The sequence below is a fragment of the Callospermophilus lateralis genome, chromosome X (genome assembly GCF_048772815.1).
Source record: "Callospermophilus lateralis isolate mCalLat2 chromosome X, mCalLat2.hap1, whole genome shotgun sequence".
NCBI classification, from domain to species: Eukaryota; Metazoa; Chordata; class Mammalia; order Rodentia; family Sciuridae; genus Callospermophilus; species Callospermophilus lateralis.
The window spans coordinates 113,849,759-113,874,310 of NC_135325.1; the positions used below are offsets into that span (position 1 = coordinate 113,849,759).

A 24,552-nucleotide genomic window follows, 5' to 3' on the forward strand; every position below is an offset into this window, starting at 1 on the left:
CCAAGACTAAGAGGTATTCTAAGTGCCAAGAAAAACAAATGTAACAAGGTGTCAAGTTTTTAAGAAAACAAATGGGGGCTGGGTTTGATGGTGCATACATATAGCTATATGGGAGGCTGCAGCAGGAGGATTTAGGTTTGATGCCAGCCTCAGCAACTTAGCAAGATCCTGTCCCAAAATGAAAAATAAAAAGGGCTCGGGATGTGGCTCTGTAGTAAAGCATCCATGGGTTCCAGAAAGAAAGAAAGGAAGAAAGGAAAAAAAGAAAACTACATGGGGGAAATTTACAACTGAGAAAATCCTACCAATTAGACTTTTTTTTTTTCTTGCAATACAGGAACAAAACAGTGGTTATTCAGTTTTTGCTCAGGGAATTGGGTGCCCTTTGAGAATCACTACAGTGGAAGCAGTAGATACAGCAAGATCTCAGTTATAGATTCCATTGTCTAATGTTACTCAAAAAGCTTAATGTACAAAGGAAATCATCTGGGAATCCTGTTAAAACACAGATTCTGATTTAGTGAGCTGAGGTCTGAAATTTGCATTTCTAACAAGTTTCCTGGTGACAACAGAGCTTCTTTTCTATGGACCTTACTTTGAGTAGTGAAAGCCAAATACACCCCATCATTCCCTTTCCATATTTCTTCGCTGTATACTGCTAACACTATATTTGTACTTATCTCTATCTGGCTTTATAATACTGTAAATATAATTTAAACAGACATCAACCATGTGCTCTTTGCTTACTTAACAAAAGCTGTCTTACTGGGCAGAAAACAGCAGCTCAATAATCAAGGAATATTTGTGAACACCAAGTATGCTATCTGGAGGAATAAAGAATTACTGGCTAGTCTTTCCTTGGAGAATAGAAAATCTCCTTGGGAGTGACAAAAGCATACCTGGGAGAACATATATAACCAGATAATAAACAGTCAATGCCCAATCCTTGGGAAAATAAATACACACAGGAAAGAATAGTGGGTTCTTTGTGAGGTATGATATTTAAATTGTAACTTGAAGGCAGGGAAGAAAGAGTTGAAGGGAGAAAATGTATGTTGGGATGCACTGGGAAAGCGAATTAAAGGTCTCTTGAGGGCTTTGGTGTGAACTGAATTAAGTAATGGAGAACAACTAAAAGGTTTCAAAGTAGGATTATGATGTGTACTGTAGTTTACTTAAGGACCACTCATCTGGTAGAGGAGATTAAGAGATTCCAAGTGTAAAGTGCCAGTCCTCTGATGTGGGGCACTAGTGGTGATGATTGGAATCTGAATAAGGCTTGGGAGATGATGTGAACTGATGTGGTCTTGAATATGCTATCCTTCTGCCTCAGCTTCCTAAATCCCTGGGATTACAGGTGTGTGCCACCAAGCATTTCTGTGAACTGGAAAGGGTAAAGGAGCAAAGGTAATTTTGGATCTAAATGAAGCCTATGTAACTAAGAGCAAGACCATGCCAAACCCCAGATAACCAGAAAGAGGGAATAAGCTGAAATGGTGATGATTCGTTAATTTTTCCATAATGCCTGACTTTTACAAAAGCACCACAGAGCCGGCGTGGTGGCACTTGCATGTAATACCAATGTTTCAGGAGCCTAAGGCAGGAGGATCTCAAATTCAGCCTACCCTCATCAATTTAGCAAGACCATGTCTCAAAAATAAAAAAAAAAAAAAAGGACCGAGGATATATCTCAGCAGTAAAGTGCCCTGGGTTTGACTGCCAGTATAAAACACCCCCCCCCCCCGCAAAAGTACCAAACAGTTGCTCAACAGAGATATGGACTAACTATGTCCTTTCAAAATTCATATATTGAAACCTTATCCTCAAAGTAATGGTATTTGGAGATGGGGGGGGTCTTTGAAAGATGATTAGGTTTAGACAAAGTAATAACCTATGGTAGGGCCTTCATAATGCCTGTTATGGATTGAATTGTGCCAGCAAAATTCTTATGTTGAAGCCTAACTCCAAATGTGATTGCATGAGAAGATGGGGATTATAAGATATAACTGGGTTCATGTGAATTTATGAGAGTGAGGATTCCATGATGGTATTACAAAGAAGAGACACTAATACTCTATGCCACATGTGGATACAAAGAGAAGGAAGACATCTGCAAGCCAGGAAGACTACTCTCACCAAAACCCAACCATTCTGAAGTACTCTGGTCTTGGTCTTTCAGTCTCTAGAACTGTGAGAAACAAATTTCTGTTGTTTAAGCCACCTAGTCTATGGATTGCTATGGCAGTCCAGGCAAAATAAGACAAATGGACAAATAAAATACATGTAATTTGGACTGACTTTATTTTACTTTTTGGTTAACTAGAAATTGAACCAAGGGGAGCTTAACCCTTGAGCCACATCCCAGCCCTTTTTATTTTTTGAGACAGGGTCTTGCTGTGTTTGCTTAGGGCCTTGCTAAATTGCTGAGGATGATCCTCTTGCCTCAGTCTCTTGAGTTGCTGGGATTGTAGGCATGCACCATAGCACCTGGCTTTGGGATGACTTTGTAAGTACCATTTGGTTAAAGAAAGGAAACATTTCTCAGAGGTAATTTAATAAAAAGTATTTTTAATCTCACCTAAGTAACAGAAGAAAAACAGTTGTTTTACTATTATCCATAGCCTTAAAATATGGCCCATTAATTTTTAGGTTTGGTTAAACAAGAAAGATGAGGACAGAAATATAGTATTGATGTTAAAAGCATGGGCTCTGGAGCTGACAGACTTGCTCAATCCCTCATTAGTGGTATGATCATAAGCAAGTCAGTTCATATTGCTGAGCCCATTTCCCTAGCCATAAAATGAAGAAAACAAGATTTCCTAACTGGGTGGTTAATGAAGATTAAATGAAAACAATCATACAAAGCACTTAATATTGTTCCTAGAATATGAAGTGTGCTCAAGAAATGGAAAGTAATATTGTCTAAGGTACTCTGCATGTAGTGCAGGTGATCTGGTAGCACTTCAGAAAAGGAATTAAGTTTACTTATGGTCAAGATAAAGTCAAGTCATTAGGTTAGATGAGGACAAAAGTAGGTCAATATGAAGTATAGATGATATACTCCTGGGCATTGAATTACTGTCGATCATTGGCTTGCCCTGAGGTTCTATAAGTTCTTTGTATGTAATTAGTTGAAAGCAGACTCAAAGCATCCATGTTAATAAGTATTTGGTTCCCTCTGGAATACTGGGACATAAGAGTCCACATCAGAAATAGCTCTGGGACCTCAAAATGCATTGAAACTGTAATAGAGATTGATTTTATTACATACCCAGACCCTAAGCATTTAGAAGTTTAACTATTTTTAACATTTCTAAAAAATTAAAAACAGAACTGCCACATGATCCAGTAATCCCACTACTGGGTATGTATACAAAAGAAATTAAATCAGTATGTATAACAAAGAGACATTTGCACTTATTCATTGCAACACTATTCCTAACAGCCAAGAAATGGAAACATCTAAGTGTCTTCCAACTGATGAAAGAACAAAGAAACTGTGAGACATATATGACATGGAATACTACTATAAAGAATGGAATCCTGTCATTTGTTTCAACATGAATGAAACTGAGATCGTTATGTTAAGTGAAAAATAACAAATAAGTGAAATAAGCCAGGAACAGAAATACAAGTATAGCATGATCTTGCTCATATGTGAAATCTAAAAATGCTAATCTCATTAGAAAGTAAGAGTAGACTAGTGGTTACCAGAGGCCAGGGAGATTAGTTAGTGGAAGGGATAAAGAAAAGATGATCAATGGGTTCTAATACAATTAGACAGGATAAAAAAAACACTGATGTGCTATTGTACAGCAGGGTGACTATTGACAACAATAATGTAGTATATATTTCAAAACGCTATATGGATTTTAAGTTTTTCCATTAAGAAATGATGTTTGAGGAGGTATGTTTACTACAGTTTAAACATTACAGAATGTATACATGCAGAACATATGGTAAAGAAACATTATATGGTAAAGTTACTCCACTAATATGTACAATTTTATGTTTTTCATGTATTAGCTAAAAATAAATTTAATTTAAACAAGAAATTGAGGTAATTTTCTGCTGGGCATGGTGGCACTGACCTATAATCCCAGTGGCTTGAGAGGCTGAAGCAGGAGGATCACAAGTTCAAAGCCAGCTTCAGCAATTTAGCAAGGCCCTAAATAACCCTGTCTCAAAATAAAAAAGGGCTGGGGATGTGGCTCAGTGGTTAAGCGCTCTGGGTTCAATCCCTGGTAACTCCCGCACCAATTCCCCGCAAAACAAATTGAGGTAATTTTTTAAACCTTGAGAAATGAAGTTTTCTTTTAACTTAAAAGAGAGGTGTAAAGTATCAAATAACCCAGCTAAACCTTCAGGGAAGGTTTTAACTTATAAAGAAAAAAATACCTGCAAACAGAGAATGGTAAATTATAGAAAATGGAGCCTTCTGCATAAGCAGTTGTGTTTTACATCTGTACTAATGTCTAAGTATAAGAAATTGATGTACTTGCTTACTTTTTAAGGCTTCTAGTACTTTTAGGAAATTCATGCAGCAACTTCTTCCGATATTCTATCAACAATTCATGTAATCGATCTTCTTTCCTTTCACTTTCTTCAATAGTTTTTGTGGTGAGTTCTAAGAGTTCAGTGCCAGTCTGGAAAAGACGGCAGGCATAGCATGTGGATTTGGCTGTCTCCATCTTGTCACCAGTAAGCACCCAGACTTTCAGGCCAGCTGCATGCAGAGCTTCAATGGTCTCTGCAGCTTGATCTTGTAGCCTGGGAATACAAGGAAGCCTTGTTATCCTTTAAAATACCTGACAGGGATTCTACAAGAAAGCTTCCTAAAGAGAACATCCTTTACAATTCACTATAATTCTACAGTTGTGACAACTTATCACAGTTGGTTTTCTTTATATACCCTTTACTCCTGAGATTGTTATCTTTGGTATAGTTTTAATTATTAAAATGAATTTCACACAATGAAGTCCAGAAAAGTTCATGCTATCTCTTGAGGTAATTTAATGGCAAAACTGAGAATCATCACTCAGAAACTCACCATATATTTGTATTCATTGTTAACCTCATTATATCTTATATATTACAGACATATATTTTTATATTATATATACACACATATATATGTGTGTATATATATATATATATATATATATATATATATATATATATGTATGTATGTATGTGTGTGTGTGTATATATATAAATTCTGAAAGAAAAATTGTACTTCTATGGGATTCCCTCCCGCCTTTTTTCCTTATTTTGTCTGGCTTCTGCATATGTGAGTAAACATTCAACACTTGACTTTCTGAGTCTGGCTTATTTTGTTCAGCATGATGTCTTCTAGTTCCACCCATTTACTAGCAAATGCCATAATTTCATTCTTCTTTATTGCTGAGTAAAACTCAACATTTTCTTTATCTGTTGATGGGCACCTGGGCGGTTTCTATAATTGATTATTGTAAACTATGCTGCTATAAACACTGATGTGCCTGTATCAATATAGTAGGCTTGCTTTAGTTCTTTTGGATAAATACTAAAGAGTGAGATAGCTGGGTAATATGGTGGTTCTATTCCATGAAAACAGAAGGGAGATCACTGAAGCAGAAGAAGAGGATTGAGGGGGAAGAAGGAGGGATGGGAAAAGGGAGAAACTCCAGAATGAAACTAACCAAATCATGCCATCCATGTATGTGTGTGTGTGTGTGTGTGTGTGTGTATATTACAGTGAATTTCACATTTAAAAAGCACTAATTAAAAAATTAGAAAGAAGACCAGTAGAGAAAGGGAAATAGAGGAAAGGAGGAGAAGAGGGAAAGGACAAGCACTAGGACTGAAGTGGAGCAAATTATATTCCATGCATGTATGACTATGTCAAAATACTATAATTATGTATAACTATACAAACTGAATATATGTTTATAACTTTTTGTTTAGTTATGTATCATAATTTATATTTATAATCCTTAGAAAACTCCTAAAATATTAAGAATCTAACACTTATTCTTTCAAGAAGATCAATGCCAGAGTCCTACAATTATGTTTGGCAGAGTTTAGCCTGTATATTTAAAAGAATATTATTTTAATGTAAGCAAAACTATACTCTGGTCTGTGAACCCAGGTTAGATTAAGCACTTGTGCTGTTCACTTTACGTTGGATTTTCTTTATGTTCATCTCTGTCAAAATCTTACCCATTCTTCCAGGTACCAGAGCTCTACTGGCAGCTTTAGCATCCCTCTTTACACATAACAGTCTACTTTATAAATATCTACATAAATAAGTAGTTGGCTTAAATATCCAAAGACTTTAGTACTAACTGGTTCATTCTTCTAAGTCACATGTATTTAACTTAAAAACCATTCCTACAAACAGATCAAAATCTGATGTAATTTTTCATACTTGTTAAAAATAAATGAATCTTTAAGCCCATTTAGACAGCAAAGTTAAATCAGAGATTTCAAAACATGAATAAATTACTAATTTGGGACAGATGCCACCGTAAATGCCTGGTCATTAAAATAACAAGAGTATCATTTCTAGTTACTTGTCTTCCACTGCAGTGGCTCCAATTAAATTCATATTTGTCTCAATATCATCAAAAACCTTTTCCATTTTTTCTTCTCTGTCTTGTAAGGCCATTTTTGCCTCTATGAGCTGTCTGTTAATTATTTCATAATCATCTGGAGTAATTTCTTTGAAGGCCACACAGAGTGTCCGGTACCCATCCTAGAAGCAAAGTAGAAGATTTATAATTATCCCCATAATAGCTGAAAACACACACACACACACACACACACACACACACACACACACACACACAGATACACAACCTCTTTAAATACTCTTGCTTTGTATGAAGACAAATTCTGACACATTTATAGTGTAAAAAAAATGAACAGAATGCAACTGAAAAAGGTAACATTGTTAGGATTCGAATAAATAAAATAGAGCTTTTAACAAAGATTCTGGAAAAGTTTATAAGGCTGCAAATTCTGATCAAATGTTCCTCCAAGGATAATAGTTTATATTAAAATAAAGAAAATAATATTAAATCTGCCAATACAAAAATACACAATAAAAATAAAATTCACTTAAACATCCACTTATTTATATTTATGTGGTACTCGGGATTGAACCCAGGTACATTCCACCACTGAGCTATATCCCCAACCCTTTTTTATTTTTATTTTAAGGCACTGACTCTTTAAATTACCAAGGCAGATCAAGCTTCCATTTTATTTTAACCCCAAGCACGTGTGAAATATTCACCAACCAGTGGTTAGCTCTTGAATCCCTTTGCTCAGAAGTCACTCATTTGTCCTTCTCTCCCTCTCTTTAATACCCAGAACTTAAGGTCCTCCTGCTATGGTCTGCCCAGGAGCTGTGATCAGAAGCATGCATCACTATGCCCAGCTTAAACATCCATTTAAAAAGTAATCCCATAAACATTTCCAGCACTTCTCCATTTACTTATTGAGGGGAGGGATGTAGGCTCACCATTGCATTACGTTCCACATGGGCTTTAGTTAACTCAATTTCATGGTTTTGCACCCTGGGAAAAACTGCTGAATCTGCTCCTTTACAAAAAAGAAGGATGTCCCCTAAAAAAAAAGAACCAAAATACTCAACTTAGAATTTTAAGACTGGTATTGATATTTTAATAAGAGAACTGTTAAGGTGACCTCTCCCAATCAGCTGCTATGTATTCCAAGCCTGCCTTTCAACACACACCCAAATGAAATCTTAAGTTTTAGTCTGTCAGGAGAAATTTAGACCCTTATGGACACAATAAATAAGCCAGAATTTACAACATGCGACTCTGTTATACATTTCCTCCCAGTGAATCATGGAGGACCACACTTGTATCAAGGAGAGGCAATAGGATTATTTTTTAAAATGTACTCAGCAATGGCCTAGAGTGCACATAGGGCATCTATGAACGTGAAAACCAAACCCAACAAAGTTAGCTTTTGAAACACTGGCTTGACAGCTTTTACTAGGAACTAGAAAATAGCTTTGTAAAATGCTTATACTGGTACAAGCACAACTTTAGATTAGTTCATATACCTGGGAAATATTCACATTTGAGCACTAAGAGACACTTAATCCTTATAAAGCAGATAGTTGAATTCAACAAATTAAAAAGCAGAGTTCTGAGGAAAACAACCTATGCAGGCCACTTTTCCAGACATTTCATCATATGTAGGAGAACATATATGTAGATGTGCACACATGAGAACAGTGGGTAATTCAAAAGTTAAATGTGCTTTTTGGTTTTCCCTAATACATCCAAAATGTATTTAAAAGTCATATGACAAAAAATTAAAAATAAATAAAATTATAAAACAGATCCCACTGCCATACATTAAAATCAATTTAATATCTTTGCATTCATACCACAAGTATGAGGAAAAGTGTGTCCATCCTCATTCTTACATTAATGAATTTAGAACAGATTTATTGCTAAAGTATATTACTGGGAAATAAAACAAGGATATTTAGAAAACAAACCTCCTGGGCCAAAGACACATGTGTGTACACATACACACACATCTGAGAGTGCTCCCCATGGGTCTTTCAGAATTTGAGAAGACAAATCACCATGGTGCATCTCAAGGACATTGAGGATCTGGGATGGTGGTACTGGTTCCTTTGCAAAGAGCAAGCTATATTTTAAGATCCTTGAGCTCTGGAATGAATCCAGTATGCCCTTCCCAGAAATCTGACTGAATCATCTATAAGTCACCAAATTCCAGAGAGCAACAGGGGAACTAGGAAGGTCTGGATGATTGAAGCAGGAACTCTCTACACTCTAGGTTTCTTGCTGTTGGTAATTCTAGACCATCTAACTACATTTGAGCTGCTGTCTCCAGTAAAATTACTATAGCATAATTTTATTGGTGGTGACCACCAATAATACTGTGACCACAATAATGAGTATGGTTGGTACATTGAACCATAAGTCATCCTTTCAGTTCCTGTCTGGATAGCCAGTACAAAGGAATACAGTTTTATTTCCAAGAAAATGCATTTACTATCACACCAGGCATTCTGCCATTGACAATTTGACAAACTGAACATGTTTTCAAATAAACACATGAAGGCGTATTTATAAATGCCACTGTTCTGCAAAACAACCTAATCCTAAGCTACTACCTACAATGCTTAAATTTTCTGAAACAGTTTATCCTACAAATGGAAAAAGTCAAGTATGAAGAGGTATACCTCCTTGAGTCTTCACAATTACACTCATACGTCGGCGGATGGAATCAAAGTTTAAGGTATGAAGAAGTTCATACCTTCAAAAAAATAGAAATGAAGAAAGTAAAATACCTGGGCCATGTTGAGCAAAATATAACACAATAGAAACATCTAAAGATATTTAAAAATCTTAAATGAACAGATAATTCTCCTCTTTGGATGAGGGTAGCTAGTTGTATACACAACTGGTACTTTCTTTCTTTTTTTAAATTTCTCTGCATATAGAACCTGTTGTCACAGGATATCTGAGTTGGTAGGGTATTTATATCCTTTTATTATATTACTTAATATAGTAAGGAGAGCGACTACATACGAATGGAGAACAAAAAGCAGTCCCACCAAGCCATATCTGGAAGGATCTAGAAATAGTTCTGCTCTTCTAATTATTTTACTATGTTCTATGAGTGCCTCTTAAGGGCCAGTCATAGTGCTGTGTGTTGGGGAACAGTGGTGAATCTGCCTGAGCCCAATCCCTCAAGGAGTTTACCACATTTTTAAAAAATTTATTTTTTAATTGTAGTTGGACATAATACTTTTATTTTATTTATTTTTACGTGGTGCTGAGGATTGAAGCTAGGGCCTCACACGTGCTAGGCAAGTGCTCTACCACTGAGCCAAAACGCCAGCCTGAGTTCACCACATTCTAATGCAGAATAGGTTAAGATACAATTACTCTCCCAGTTGTCAAATAGTGAAAAAAAGGCACTTACAAAGGAGAGATAAAACTACAGAAAAAAAAGCCATCAGAAGGAAGGTTTTCTGAAAGAGTTACCTGAGCTGGGTTCTGCAAGAATGATATGCAGAAAGGGGACAGGGCATTCTGATAGTATAGACTAAGATCAGATGCAAAGGCATAGCAAGGACTTTAAAGTTTCCCTTTGTATAGAAAACTCACTCACAGGCAAACAGCAAGAAATGAAGCAAGAAAGGCAAGCAGGAGCTGAAAACAGAACTTTGTGGGCTGGTTAAGAAATTTGGCATTTTGTCTTAAGAGCAACAGGAAGCTAATAAAGGGTTTAAAGAGTAGAATGATATTAAGAGACTGATCAGATTTGTGTATGTATGGCTAAACTATTAATCAGATGTAAGGATACAGAAGAGTTAAAATAAGAGGTAATTATCAAAAAAAAAGCATGATGGATTTTTTTTTTAAATAAACAACTTAGATACATATATTTAACATAATAATGTCGGGATGGACTGTAGCTCAGTGGCAAAGCACTTTCTTGCATGTGTGAGGCACTGGGTTCAATCCTTATCACGATATACAAATAAAATAAAGGCATTCTGTCCATCTACAACCAGAAAATATTTTCATAAAATGTTCATTATATAGCTTGATTTTGGTGGGGGTGAGTGAACCAATTTTTGTTTTTTGAGGTGGGGAAGGGAGCTGTGTTTAAGACATCTATGTGTAGCATTTCATTTGGTGTTGGCCAGACAGAGGTACTGTTGTGGACTGACTAGAATCTGAATGGTCATCATGACTCCAGGTTGCTGGCAATCAGACCACAGAGCCTTCCTCTGGACTGCTGAGCATCCCACCTCAAAGGGGACTATTACCCAAGGGCCTTTACATGTATTATAGGTTTCTGAGATGAATCTCATGGGATTTTCAGGGCCAGAATGGAAGTCAAATAAGATAATTACATTTCAAGTTCAAATGAAAAATTTGAATTAATCACTGAGCCTATTTAAACTCTGTCATTAAGCCAAGGTGGCTTTGTTCCTTGGGGTTTTGTAGCAAAAACAGAAATACTAAGATCCTAAGATACTGCTGTACCAGGGTACTTGCCCTTAGGCTAACACTTGAATTTCTAAGAACAAGGCAAAGGTTCTATTGAACACCAAAGCTACTTTGGTGTTTGGAATTGCTGGGCTTGTAATCCCAGAGTGATTTATTAGGCTCTAGATAGCAGAAGGTTTCATACATATTCTCTGATTTTTCTTGTAGCATGTGTTAGAGAACTAAAATGGTATCTAAATTTCAGGAACAGTCCAGGCAAATTCTCATTCTGGCTACTGGACCTACATGTGAAACACATCCCAGTTCCTGCCATTGTATTAAAAACAGCTTCTACTGCTACATTTATTGTATAGAACACTGAATTGAGACAGCAGAGTTCTACATTTATAAGTCCATTAGTTTCCTTTGAAACCCTTCCTAAATCCATGTAAAGTTGACAGACATAAGACAACACAGAGCTACTTACTCTTCTATTTCTTTTCTTTGGTTCTCTAGTATCATATGTCCATTCCGATTTCCTAAAAATGTGAACCCGTACCTATCAAAAACAAAAAAGAACCTTTGTGTGTCTCTAAGGAACAATTAATTTCCCCTTGTAATGGAGCTATTTATCCTTGTTAATTCTTCTCTCTTACATGATCTCAACCTATAACTGCACTTACCATTCCTGGATCAGTTGATAGAACAGAGCAAGTCAAAGCCCAGTCACAATTATTATAACCAAGGTAAAGACAATTTATAATTCCAATTCTGCAGCTAACATATTAAGTGACCTTTTAGCCACTTAATCATCTTGAGCCTCCTGGGGAAAACTGGACTGTCACTTATCAAATGTTGTCAAAATAGCTGGCAGCACTTTAAAAACAACATGTGTTGTACAAAAAGTGGCCACTGCTATTTGGTATTGGCCAGACACATTATACTGCAAAATATAATGTGAAAATTCAGACTCGTGGCTAGCATACATAAATAATAGGGCAAATTACATCAATGCATCACTATTTTCTATTTGGATGTAACTGGTTATATTTGGGAATTTTTACAAACTTTTAGATAGCACTTAGAGAAGAGGTACACAATATGGTTATCCGAGCAAATGGAAAAAACTCAAATAACTCCTGTCATCCTGTGATTTCACTTTCTTAGGAGAAGTACAAGAGTTCTTACTTTTTAGCTCCTTTCACCAAAGCTATTTCATCTGGTGAGGAGGAGATATAGGTTAATTCAGCTGATTCTGTAGCTCCATCAACAGTATCATTTGTTTTAATTTCTACAGTATGACATAAACACAAGGCACGCAGAAAGAGTTCTTCTCGATTCTGTGGAAAAGCAACAGAAGAATAACTGCATTATTTTGACTTTGATCACTAGGCACTGAACACATAAAATGTATTAATGTGAGAGAATATTATAACCTCTAGAGAACTGAGTAACAGAAATTATAAATTCCTAGGACTCAAATGAGCTATATATTCCCTCAACTTCTAACAGAATTTCTGGTCCCTAGCCAGTACCCCTAGAGGATGCATAAACACATTCAGGTTACTGTAGTGCCACCTATAAAAAGCCACTGACTTCTTAATGGACTAAAGGGAATGCCATATATTTATTGGGTCGGGGGTGGTGTTACCGGGAATTGAATTTGGGGCACTAACCCACTGAGCCACATCCCCAGCCCTAGAGTCTCACTGAGTTGCTTAATGCCTCACTTTTGCTGAGGCTGGCCTTGAACTCACAATCCTCCTGTCTCAGCCTCCCGAGCTGCTGGTATTACAGGCATGCACCACCAGGCCTGGCTAAGGAATGCCATTTGATTCCTAATTCATAATTGAGCAATAGCTTAGGTATAGGGACACTCTGGGTCATTTAATGTGTACATACTCCTAGGACCTAAATGATTTGAAGAGATATCATTCTTTGAAGGAGCTCATATTTTAAAAAATTATATTCAGATAGGCAAGTGAAATTTTTACTCAAATGCTACTTCCCATAATTCTCTCTACTTTTAAGCTCTACTAATTTATAAATTCTAGTGGTATTAGTAAAACAAGAAATGGCAAAGCAAAAAGAAAAATCAAATGATTATTCAAAAATTTAGGTAATTTGTCTACTGGAAAATTGTTTCTACTATGCAGGGGGAAGTACATGCTTATATAGACTGAATTCTCAGGTAAAAAATGGTAATGCAGAAAATGTCACCTTATCTGCTTTGTCAAAATATGTTAAAGGTCCATCAGTCTGAGATAATCCATCAACTTCCTGAGTTACACCTTTATATTTGTGCCCATCTATGCAGCATTCAATGAATTCCATGCTATTTTCAGTAAGTGTTCCAGTCTTATCTGTAAATACATAATCCACCTGAAAACAAGGACACAAACATATGTTTCTTTAGTGTGATAATTATTTTAAGGTTCTGGGGATTGAACCCAGGGCCCCACACATGCAAGAAAAGTGCTCTACCACTGAGCTGTATCCCTGGACAATAATTTTTTTAAAAAAATATTTGTTTTAGTTGTAGATAGATACAATATCTCCATTTACTTCTCTTTATCTGATGCTGAGGACTGAACCCAGTGCCTCACATGTGCGAGACAGGCGCTCTACCACTGAGCAACAACCCCAGCCCAACCCATGAATTTTTAGTTACTTAAAAATTATTAGTTTTTATTTAATCAATAATTTTAGTTATTAAAATTTCATATCTATAGGGGAAAAATCACTTCTAAGACTTCTTGTCAAATGTCAGGAATTACAGAGGCAATCCTATTAAACAAATGAGGAATGAATGTTTTTAAAGACACTGAAATAGTGACATATAACTAAGGTAGACCTACTTAAATGTAGAAGATCAATAAGAAGAAAAACCATGACTTTCTTATCAAACTAAAAACTCTTTAATTTAACTATATAACTTAACCTGTTTCAATGTATAGAACCTATATATTAATTTTCCAAGGGGGAAACGAAAATATACTAATATACTGAGCATTTACTTTACACACACACATACATACACATGCGCGTGCATGACACACACACACACACACACACACACACACACACACATTCTTTTTCTTTCTTTATGGGCTGGCATGTAAATAACCCATTGGAAAAAAATTTAATAGGAAACAAAAATTAACTGGATGTAACAAAATAAAATAAAAACTGATGAGTTTTTCCCCCTGAAAACTAAAATTTTCTGTAAAAACATTGAAGTAATATTCATTATATCATATAATACCATAAGAATCACAGAATATAGACTAGAAAAGTAATCTAATTAGGAGACACAATAGGTCAATAGTGGTAAAAAAACTCTACTGTATTTCTTTCTACACAGTATGCACATTTTTCAGACACTTCTCATAAGTTTCCAAATTTATAAAAAAAATTATAAAAACAGTTTATAATAATAGGTTCATGTATAACATAAGCATATTTTAATAAATAATGGGAGAATCAGCTATAAAATAAATTTTCCATTACAATAGACTATTTAAAGCATTTCTATTTCATCTCAGATTTATCTCTTCTATTTATAATATCTGGCCATGAAAACCCACAATTTTATTCTCCTTTTTGGCAATTTATGCTTAAATAGTTAAAATTATGGGCTGACAGGAACAACCATAACCACAAGATTAAGGTTTTTATTATGTAAGGGAGAAGGAGATGAACTCCAGTAATAGTTGCTTTCTAATTATTTTTCAAAGCTTTTCACGGTTGTAGCACAGGCACAAATATAACATTCCAATCTTTCCTTTTTCCCCCCCTGTTACCCAGCCAAGTTTGAATTCTCTCTTTAAATTAATCCAAGGGTTATTATTCATGTACCATTTAGATTTTTCAGTTCAAATGAAATTTTTTGAAGCTTTTTTTCTGATCCAAATTATTATTATTTTTTTTATTGGATGTTCAAACCATTACAAAGCTCTTGACATATCATATTTCATACATTAGATTCAAGTGGGTTATGAATTCCCATTTTTACCCAAATACAGATTGCAGAATCACATCGGTTACACATCCACATTTTTACATAATACCATAATAGTAACTGTTGTATTCTGCTACCTTTCCTATCTTCTACTAATCCCCCTCCCCTCCCCTCCCATCTTCTCTCTTTACCCCATCTACTGTATTTCATTTCTCTCCTTGTTTATTTTCCCATTCCCCTCACAACCTCTTATATGTAATTTGTGTAACAATGAGGGTCTCCCTCCATTTCCATGCAATTTCCCTTTTCTCTCCCTTTCCCTCCCACCTCATGTCTCTGTTTAATGTTAATCTTTTCTTCCTGCTCTTCCTCCCTGCTCTGTTCTTAGTTGCTCTCATTATATCAAAGAAGACATTGGTTATTTGTTTTTTAGGGATTGGCTAGCTTCACTTAGCATAATCTGCTCTAGTGCCATCCATTTCCCTGCAAATTCCATGATTTTGTCATTTTTTAGTGCTTCGTAATACTCCAGTGTATATAAATGCCACATTTTTTTTTATCCATTCATCTATTGAAGGGCATCTGGGTTGGTTCCACAATCTAGCTATTGTGAATTGTGCTGCTATGAACATCGATGTGGCAGTATCCCTGTAGTACACTCTTTTAAGGTCTTCAGGGAATAGTCTGAGAAGGGCAATAGCTGGGTCAAATGGTGGTTCCATTCCCAGCTTTCCCAGGAATCTCCATACTGCTTTCCAAATTGGCCGCACCAATTTGCAGTCCCACCAGCAATGTACAAGAGTACCCTTTTCCCCACTTTCTCACCAGCACTTGTTGTTGTTTGACTTCATAATGGCTGCCAATCTTACTGGAGTGAGATGATATCTTAGGGTGGTTTTGATTTGCATTTCTCTGACTGCTAGAGATAGTGAGCATTTTTTCATGTACTTGTTGATTGATTGTATGTCCTCCTCTGAGAAGTGTCTGTTCAGGTCCTTAGCCCATTTGTTGATTGGGTTATTTGTTATCTTAATGTCTAATTTTTTGAGTTCTTTGTATACTCTGGATATTAGGGCTCTATCTGAAGTGTGGGGAGTAAAAATTTGTTCCCATGATGTAGGCTCCCTATTTACCTCTTATTGTTTCTCTTGCTGAGAAAAAACTTTTTAGTTTAAGTAAGTCCCATTTGTTGATTCTTGTTATTAACTCTTGTGATATGGGTATCCGATTAAGGAATTTGGAGTCCGACCCCACAATATGTAGATCGGAGCCAACTTTTTCTTCTATCAGACACAGACTCTCTGATTTGATATCAAGCTCCTTGATCCACTTTGAGTTAACTTTTGTGCATGGCGAGAGGAGGGGATTCAGTTTCATTTTGTTGCGTATGGATTTCCAGTTTTCCCAACACCATTTGTTGAAGATGCTATCCTTCCTCCATTGCATGCTTTTAGCCCCTTTATCAAATATAAGATAGTTGTAACTTTGTGGATTAGTCTCTGTGTCCTCTATTCTGTACCATTGATCCACCCGCCTGTTTTGGTACCAGTACCATGCTGTTTTTATTACTATTGCTCTGTAATATAGTTTGAAATCTGGTATCGCTATACCGCCTGATTCACACTTCCTGCGTAGAACTGCTTTTGCTATTCTGGGTCTATTATTTTTCCATATTAATTTCATGATTGCTTTATCTATTTCTACAAGAAATGCCGTTGGGATTTTGATTGGCATTGCATTAAACCTATAGAGAACTTTTGGTAATATCGCCATTTTGATGATGTTAGTTCTGCCTATCCATGAACAGGGTATATTTTTCCATCTTCTAAGATCTTCTTCTACTTCTCTTTTTAGGGTTCTGTAGTTTTCATTGTATAAATCTTTCACCTCTTTTGTTAGGTTGATTCCCAAGTATTTTTTTTTTTTTTGAGGATATTGTGAATGGAGTGTTTTTCCTCATTTCCATTTCAGAAGTTTTGTCGCTGATGTACAGAAATGCCTTTGATTTATGTGTGTTGATTTTATATCCTGCCACTTTGCTGAATTCATTTATTAGATCTAGTAGTTTTTTTGTAGACCCTTTTGGGTCTTCTATGTATAGAATCATGTCAACCGCAAATAGTGATAATTTAAGTTCTTCTTTTCCTATTTTTAAGCCTTTAATTTCTGCAAACCTCAGTAAATATAAAGGGGTGGAGATAATACCATGCATTTTATCTGATCATAATGGAATGAAACTGGAAATCAATGATAGAAGAAGGAAGGAAAAATCCTACATCACGTGGAAAATGAACAATATGTTACTGAATGATCAATGGGTTACAGAAGACATAAAGGAGGAAATCAAAAAATTCTTAGAGATAAATGAAAATACAGACACAACATATCGGAATCTATTGGGACACAATGAAAGCAGTTTTAAGTGGGAAATTCATCGCCTGGAGGTCATTCCTCAAAAAAAGGAAAAATCAACAAATAAATGAGCTCACACTTCATCTCAAAGCCCTAGAAAAGGAAGAGCAAAACAACAGCAAATGTAGCAAAAGGCAGGAAATAATTAAAATCAGAGCGGAAATCAACGAAATTAAAACAAAAGAAACTACTGAAAAAATTAACAAAACTAAAAGTTCGTTCTTCAAAAAAATAAATAAGATCAACAGACCCTTAGCCATGCTAACGAATAGTAGAAGAGAGAGAACTCAAATTATTAACATACGGGATGAAAAAGGCAATATCGCAACAGATACTACAAAAATACAGAAGACAATTAGAAATTATTTTGAAAACCTATATTCCAATAAAATAGAAGATAGTGAAGACATCAATAAATTTCTTAAGTCATATGATTTGCCCAAACTGAGTCAGGAGGATACACACAATTTGAACACACCAATATCAATGGATGAAATAGAAGAAGCAATCAAAAGACTACCAACCAAGAAAAGCCCAGGACCGGATGGGTATACAGCGGAGTTTTACAAAACCCTTAAAGAAGAATTAATACCAATACTTTTCAAGTTATTTCAGGAAATAGAAGAAGAGGGACCTCTTCCAAATTGATTCTATGAGGCCAACATCACCCTGATTCCGAAACCAGACAAAGACACTTCAAAGAAAGAAAACTACAGACCAATATCTCTGATGAACCTAGATGCGAAAATCCTCAATAACATTCTGGCGAATCGGATACAAAGGCACATCAAAAAAATTGTGCACCATGATCAAGTAGGATCCATCCCAGGGATGCAAGGATGGTTCAATATACGGAAAACAATAAATGTTATTCACCACATCAATAGACTTAAAGATAAGAACCATATGATCATCTCGATAGATGCAGAAAAAGCCTTCGACAAAGTACAGCATCCCTTTATGTTCAAAACATTAGAAAAACTAGGGATTACAGGAACATACCTCAACATTGTAAAAGCTATCTATGCTAAGCCTCAGGCTAGCATCATTCTGAATGGAGAAAAATTGAAGGCATTCCCTCTAAAATCTGGAACAAGACAGGGATGCCCTCTATCACCACTTTTATTCAATATAGTTCTCGAAACACTGGCCAGAGCAATTAGACAGAGAAAAGAAATTAAAGGCATAAAAATAGGAAAAGAAGAACTTAAATTATCACTATTTGCAGATGACATGATAATATATTTAACAGACCCAAAAGGGTCTACAAAGAAACTATTAGAGCTAATAAATGAATTCAGCAAAGTGGCAGGATATAAAATCAACACGCATAAATCAAAGGCATTCCTGTATATCAGCGACAAATCCTATGAAATGAAAATGAGGACAACAACTCCATTCACAATATCATCAAAAAAAAATAAAATACTTGGGAATCAACCTAACAAAAGAGGTGAAAGACTTATACAATGAAAACTACAGAACCCTAAAGAGAGAAATAGAAGAAGATCTTAGAAGATGGGAAAGTATACCCTGTTCATGGATAGGCAGAACTAACATCATCAAAATGGCAATATTACCAAAAGTTCTCTATAGGTTTAATGCAATGCCAATCAAAATCCCAACGGCATTTCTTGTAGAAATAGATAAAGCAATCATGAAATTAATATGGAAAAATAAAAGACCCAGAATAGCAAAAGCAACTCTAAGCAGGAAGTGTGAATCAGGCGGTGTAGCGATACCAGATTTCAAACTATATTACAGAGCAATAGTAACAAAAACAGCATGGTACTGGTACCAAAACAGGCCGGTGGATCAATGGTACAGAACAGAGGACACAGAGACTAATCCACAAAGTTACAATTATCTTATATTTGATAAAGGGGCTAAAAGCATGCAATGGAGGAAGAATAGCATCTTCAACAAATGGTGTTGGGAAAACTAGAAATCCATACGCAACAAAATGAAACTGAATCCCCTCCTCTCGCCATGCACAAAAGTTAACTCAAAATGGATCAAGGAGCTTGATATCAAATCAGAGAGTCTGTGTCTGACAGAAGAAATAGTTAGCTCCGATCTACATATTGTGGGGTCGGACTCCAAATTCCTTAATAGGACACCCATAGCACAAGAGTTAATAACTAGAATCAACAAACGGGACTTACTCAAACTGAAAAGTTTTTTCTCAGCAAGAGAAACAATAAGAGAGGTAAACAGGGAGCCTACATCATGGGAACAAATTTTTACTCCTCACACTTCAGATAGAGCCCTAATATCCAGAGTATACAAAGAACTCAAAAAATTAAACAATAAGAAAACAAATAACCCAATCAACAAATGGGCCAAAGACCTGAACAGACACTTCTCAGAGGAGGCCATACAATCAATCAACAAGTACATGAAAAAAAGCTCACCATCTCTAGCAGTCAGAGAAATGCAAATCAAAACCACCCTAAGATACCATCTCACTCCAGTAAGCTTGGCAGCCATTCTGAAGTCAAACAACAAGTGCTGGCGAGGATGTGCGGAGAAGGGTACACTTGTACAATGCTGGTGGGACTGCAAATTGGTGCGGCCAATTTGGAAAGCAGTATGGAGATTCCTGGGAAAGCTGGGAATGGAACCACCATTTGACCCAGCTATTGCCCTTCTCAGACTATTCCCTGAAGACCTTAAAAGAGTGTACTACAGGGATACTGCCACATGGATGTTCATAGCAGCACAATTCACAATAGCTAGACTGTGGAACCAACCCAGATGCCCTTCAATAGATGAATGGATAAAAAAAAAAAATGTGGCATTTATACACACTGGAGTATTATGAAGCACTAAAAAATGACAAAATCATGGAATTTGCAGGGAAATGGATGGCACTAGAGCAGATTATGTTAAGTAAAGCTAGCCAATCCCTTAAAACCAAATACCAAATGTCTTCTTTGATATAAGGGGAGTAACTAAGAACAGAGTAGGGACAAAGAGCATGAGAAGAAGATTAACATTAAACAGGGATGACAGGTGAGAGGGAAAGGGAGAGAGAAGGGAAATTGCATGGAAATGGAAGGAGACCCTCACTGTTACACAAAAAATTACATATAAGAGGTTGTGAGGGGAATGGGAAAAAAATAAGGAGAGAAATGAATTACAGTAGATGTGGTAGAGAGAGAAGATGGGAGGGGAGGGGAGGGGGGATAGTAGAGGATAGGAAAGGTAGCAGAATACAACAGTCACTAATATGGCATCATGTAAAAATGTGGATGTGTAACCGATGTGATTCTGCAATCTGTAATTGGGGTAAAAATGGGAGTTCATAACCCACTTGAATCTAATGTATGAAATATGATATGTCAAGAGCTTTGTAATGTTTTAAACAACCAATAAAAAAAAAGATTAGGGTCAGCTATGGAAGCTCAACCCATGAACAAAAGAATCTTCTAGGAACAATTAGAGAAAAGCCATTGGTTCTTTCAATTCTTGTCTTATTCTTAGTGCATCAGTGTCTATATGGAATACAGGTTCTAAGGTCTGGCTTACTAGTGTTCTGAAGTCAGATCTAAACAAAATAGTATCTGGAGAGTCCTTAGTTATTAAAAGGGTACTCTGGTTAGGCAAAGATTGTATCAAAAGCAGAAACAGAGAGTTCGGGTAGTGGAAGGGCTAAATTCAGGGCAAGGGAATTTTAAGGTATTACATGCAAATCAGCCCCATTTAAAACAAGTGTGAGGCAGTGTTCTAGCCCACAGTTTCATTAATAGAGTTTGCATTTCCCAATCACAGAAATGACATTTCCACATCCTTGACATTCTAAATATCATGGAAATTAAATGCATGCCAGATAATTCCCTCAGCCTATGATGATCATTACATGATACACTGTAAATTCAGACAAAAGGGGGAGAGTATTTCAATATTAATGAGCAAAGCAACTAAGAGGTCATTACTTGGAATTACAGTTAGCATCACAACAGAAAATAAATGCACCTGGGTTAGAAACAAGGCCACAGACTTGGCTATACTGGTATATGAAACAGAAAGCATTTTAAGGAGTACGTGCCTTCACATTTTCCCTTCATTTAAATTCACATACCACAATAATTAACTCTGCTTTCTAGGTCTATATTCCTTCTGATCAGAAATATACCAAGAAAAGGTCAATAGCACAACTCCAGTCAATTTTGTTTACTGAACAACATGCATTTATAAAACAGCTATATTTACTACTTTCTATTCTATCCATAAATGATTATAGATAGTAATGAAGACTGTATGTTTCCTATTCTAAAGCAATAACTTAGCAATCTAACAACATAACTTGGTGAATTTTACAAAGAATTTTGGGGCTGGGATTGTGGCCCAGCGGTAGAATGCTCGCCTAGCACAGGCGGGACCGGGGTTCAATCTTCAGCACCACATAAAAATAAAGGCAATGTGTTGTGTCCATATACACCTAAAAAATAAATATAAAAAGAATTTCTGCAATATTCTAATTTAATATATAACTCGCATCCTTCTCAAAAATGCCAGCAAAAGAACTGATGCTATGGTGATGAAAACACTGCTTACCTTTATTACATGCCTGCATAAAAGAACTTTTAATCACATTTCTAAATGTGAAATGGAAACATATATTGATAATCTATACTATACACACACACAAAAAAGAATTACACTACATTAACTTATTGTAAGCAAAAATGTGTTCTAACCTGACCAAGTTCTTCATTAAGGTCTGATGTGTTAACCAAGGCTCCTTCGTTAATTTCTTCATCATAAAAGTCTTTATCCCATGAAATGAAGAAAGAGCCCAAGAATTTCTGCATTTCTACTGTGACATACATGGAGACAGGGATGATAAAGTTGAATAGGACCATAAATGATAGGAAGTCGGTGAACATTTTCAGAACCTAATAAAATAAAAGAGACCATTAATGCTAGTTAGATGCACAGCTCCATCAGATGAATATAATGTAAAGAAACAGTTGACTTTCTTTTTATCAGTCAATGCTGAAAGCATTGCTCTTGCTATAGAGAAACTTACCAAAGATACTATATCATTGTAGTCAAAATTATCACAATGTGAAAACATTTAGGAACATTTTCAATTTTATCATTGTTGTTCAGGGTATGTACATTCTTTTTTAAAATATTGCTTTAGTTGTATATGAACATAATAACTTTATTTTATTTATTTGTTCTTTTATGTGGTGCTGAGGATTGAACCCAGTGACTCAGGGGTGCTAGGCAAGTGCTCTACAGAAACAACCCCAGCCCCAGTACCTTCTATCTTTACACTTTTTTCACTTTCTTAAGTCCTCTGCTCCCTTCATCCCTATATATGAATGTGAGATAAAAATTTATATACAAATATCCATTATGCTATCGTATCTCACAAGCTCACATTGTATTAAAATGCCAGCATTTCTTGCCAGTTTACTTCAAAATCTTAACTAAAGAGCTCATATCAAGCATAGACGCCAGGTGCAGTGACACACTTCAGGGACTCAAGAGGCTGAGGTAGAGGCAGGAAGAGTGCAAAGTCTAAGATCAGCATGGGTAACTTTGTAAGACCTTGTCTCCAAATAAAAGGTAAAAAGGGATAGGGACATAACTCAGTGGTAGAGTGTCCCTGGGTTCAATCTCCAGTAATGTAAAAACAAAATTAAAAATCATGGATGCTTTATGTAAAATTTAAAAAATTAAAACTTAAATATTTAATGGCATAGGGCTATAACCAAAAAGAAAACATAGAAGCTAACAAAGGTATCATTTCTCTGACTAGTATTTCCATAAAGGATGAATGGTTACAAAATCCTTGAGCTATAATTTTCAGTGGAAAACAAATTACCTTTAAAGTCTCCCGTTCTTTCTGAGTCTTTTGGTTATACCAAGGTTCATCATTATATGGGGTACTCTGCCATACATACTTTAGAGTAGTGCATACTGCAGCTTTGGTCAATAAGATAAATAAATAAACCATCAAGAAGGCATTAATAGATCTGAAAAAATAAGAGTATGGGTTTTAAAACTATCTAATTAAGACATCAAATATAAATTAAACTGTTCAGTTATCTAACATTTCTCTGTGAATGATGTTCAAACACAACAGAAGCTTTTACATATGAAACTCAGTTATCATAGCTGCAGCATGGCTATAGAGTGACAAAACTTAAAAGCTAGCCCTGAACTATTTATTATTATCACCAGTGTTCCCCCAATCAATGGCTGGCTAGATTAACACACTTTTAGTAAGGTTCCTATAAAGGAATAGGAGATGATGGAGACACACATAATTACCTATTCAACCCATAAGGAGTAACTTGTCTCCATGTCCCTAAATTCTAAATATTTGGAACTGAGGGCAGGTAGTCATGCGAAATCCTCAAGTTCAGTATATATTTTTTCTCAGCATAGTTTGAAAGTACAGCTCTGGAGAAGGTGCCATTGAGATACTGGATATCCATGTCTATGATAGAGAGGTCTCTGTCAGTTGTACCTGGTTTGAAGGTCTACTTTATTTGCTAGGATATTATTATCTATATTGTAGAACCAACTTGAACACAGCAATGAGACACCTCCAAACCACTAACTACAATAACGAAAGGAAATGAATTTATTATTCAAGTAAATTCTACCTTTAATAGCTATGTAAGCTTAGGTAAGTCACTTATTCTCTTAAAGACCATTTTCTGGTGTGTAAAGTGGAGAAGCTAATACAAATTACTTTTTAAGGAGTTCTTCAGCAGATTAAATAAAATCTGACATATAAACTATTAAGGACAGTTTCTGGAAAATAAACACTCAAAATGCTAGCTGCTATTATAACTGAAATGTTTTTTTTTTTTGTTATACTAGTTTGGAATTACTGAGGAAGTAACTATGTCAATCAGTAATGACTAAAGAAATCATGGTGCACACTAACTTTTCAACAGCAGAACGTTTTTGAGATTTCCCTTGGTAGTTCAAAGCCATTTTGGTTTCCATGCCAGTGTAAACAGCAACTCCTAAGGAACGAAAAGTAGGTTAAAACTGAATTTATCAACCAACTTCATACCCCTTGGTTCTATAAATTTTCAAGTCTATAAATATAAAAATCCTAAGTCCTATTCTACTCACTAGTTAATACATTATTTGATATAATTGTAATTCTGTAAATTATGTATCATATTTCATGTTTGTTTATCATCT

General features: G+C 35.7%; 1 protein-coding gene across 5 annotated transcripts in view; it reads right to left on the bottom strand.

Annotated features, from left to right (window-relative positions):
• Atp11c (ATPase phospholipid transporting 11C (ATP11C blood group)) overlaps window positions 1–24,552 on the bottom strand; it is a 190,687-nt gene that overhangs the window by 45,326 nt on the left and 120,809 nt on the right. For all 5 annotated transcript variants that reach the window (XM_077106638.1, XM_077106641.1, XM_077106640.1 and 2 more), the window contains 10 exons: window positions 24,287–24,368; window positions 23,213–23,363; window positions 22,074–22,271; window positions 13,218–13,379; window positions 12,186–12,337; window positions 11,485–11,556; window positions 9,236–9,309; window positions 7,508–7,611; window positions 6,555–6,736; window positions 4,507–4,770 (listed from right to left, as the gene is read on the bottom strand). In XM_077106638.1, the coding sequence (XP_076962753.1) occupies window positions 4,507–4,770; window positions 6,555–6,736; window positions 7,508–7,611; window positions 9,236–9,309; window positions 11,485–11,556; window positions 12,186–12,337; window positions 13,218–13,379; window positions 22,074–22,271; window positions 23,213–23,363; window positions 24,287–24,368 (1,441 nt within the window). The remainder of the gene's footprint in view (window positions 1–4,506; window positions 4,771–6,554; window positions 6,737–7,507; window positions 7,612–9,235; window positions 9,310–11,484; window positions 11,557–12,185; window positions 12,338–13,217; window positions 13,380–22,073; window positions 22,272–23,212; window positions 23,364–24,286; window positions 24,369–24,552) is intronic.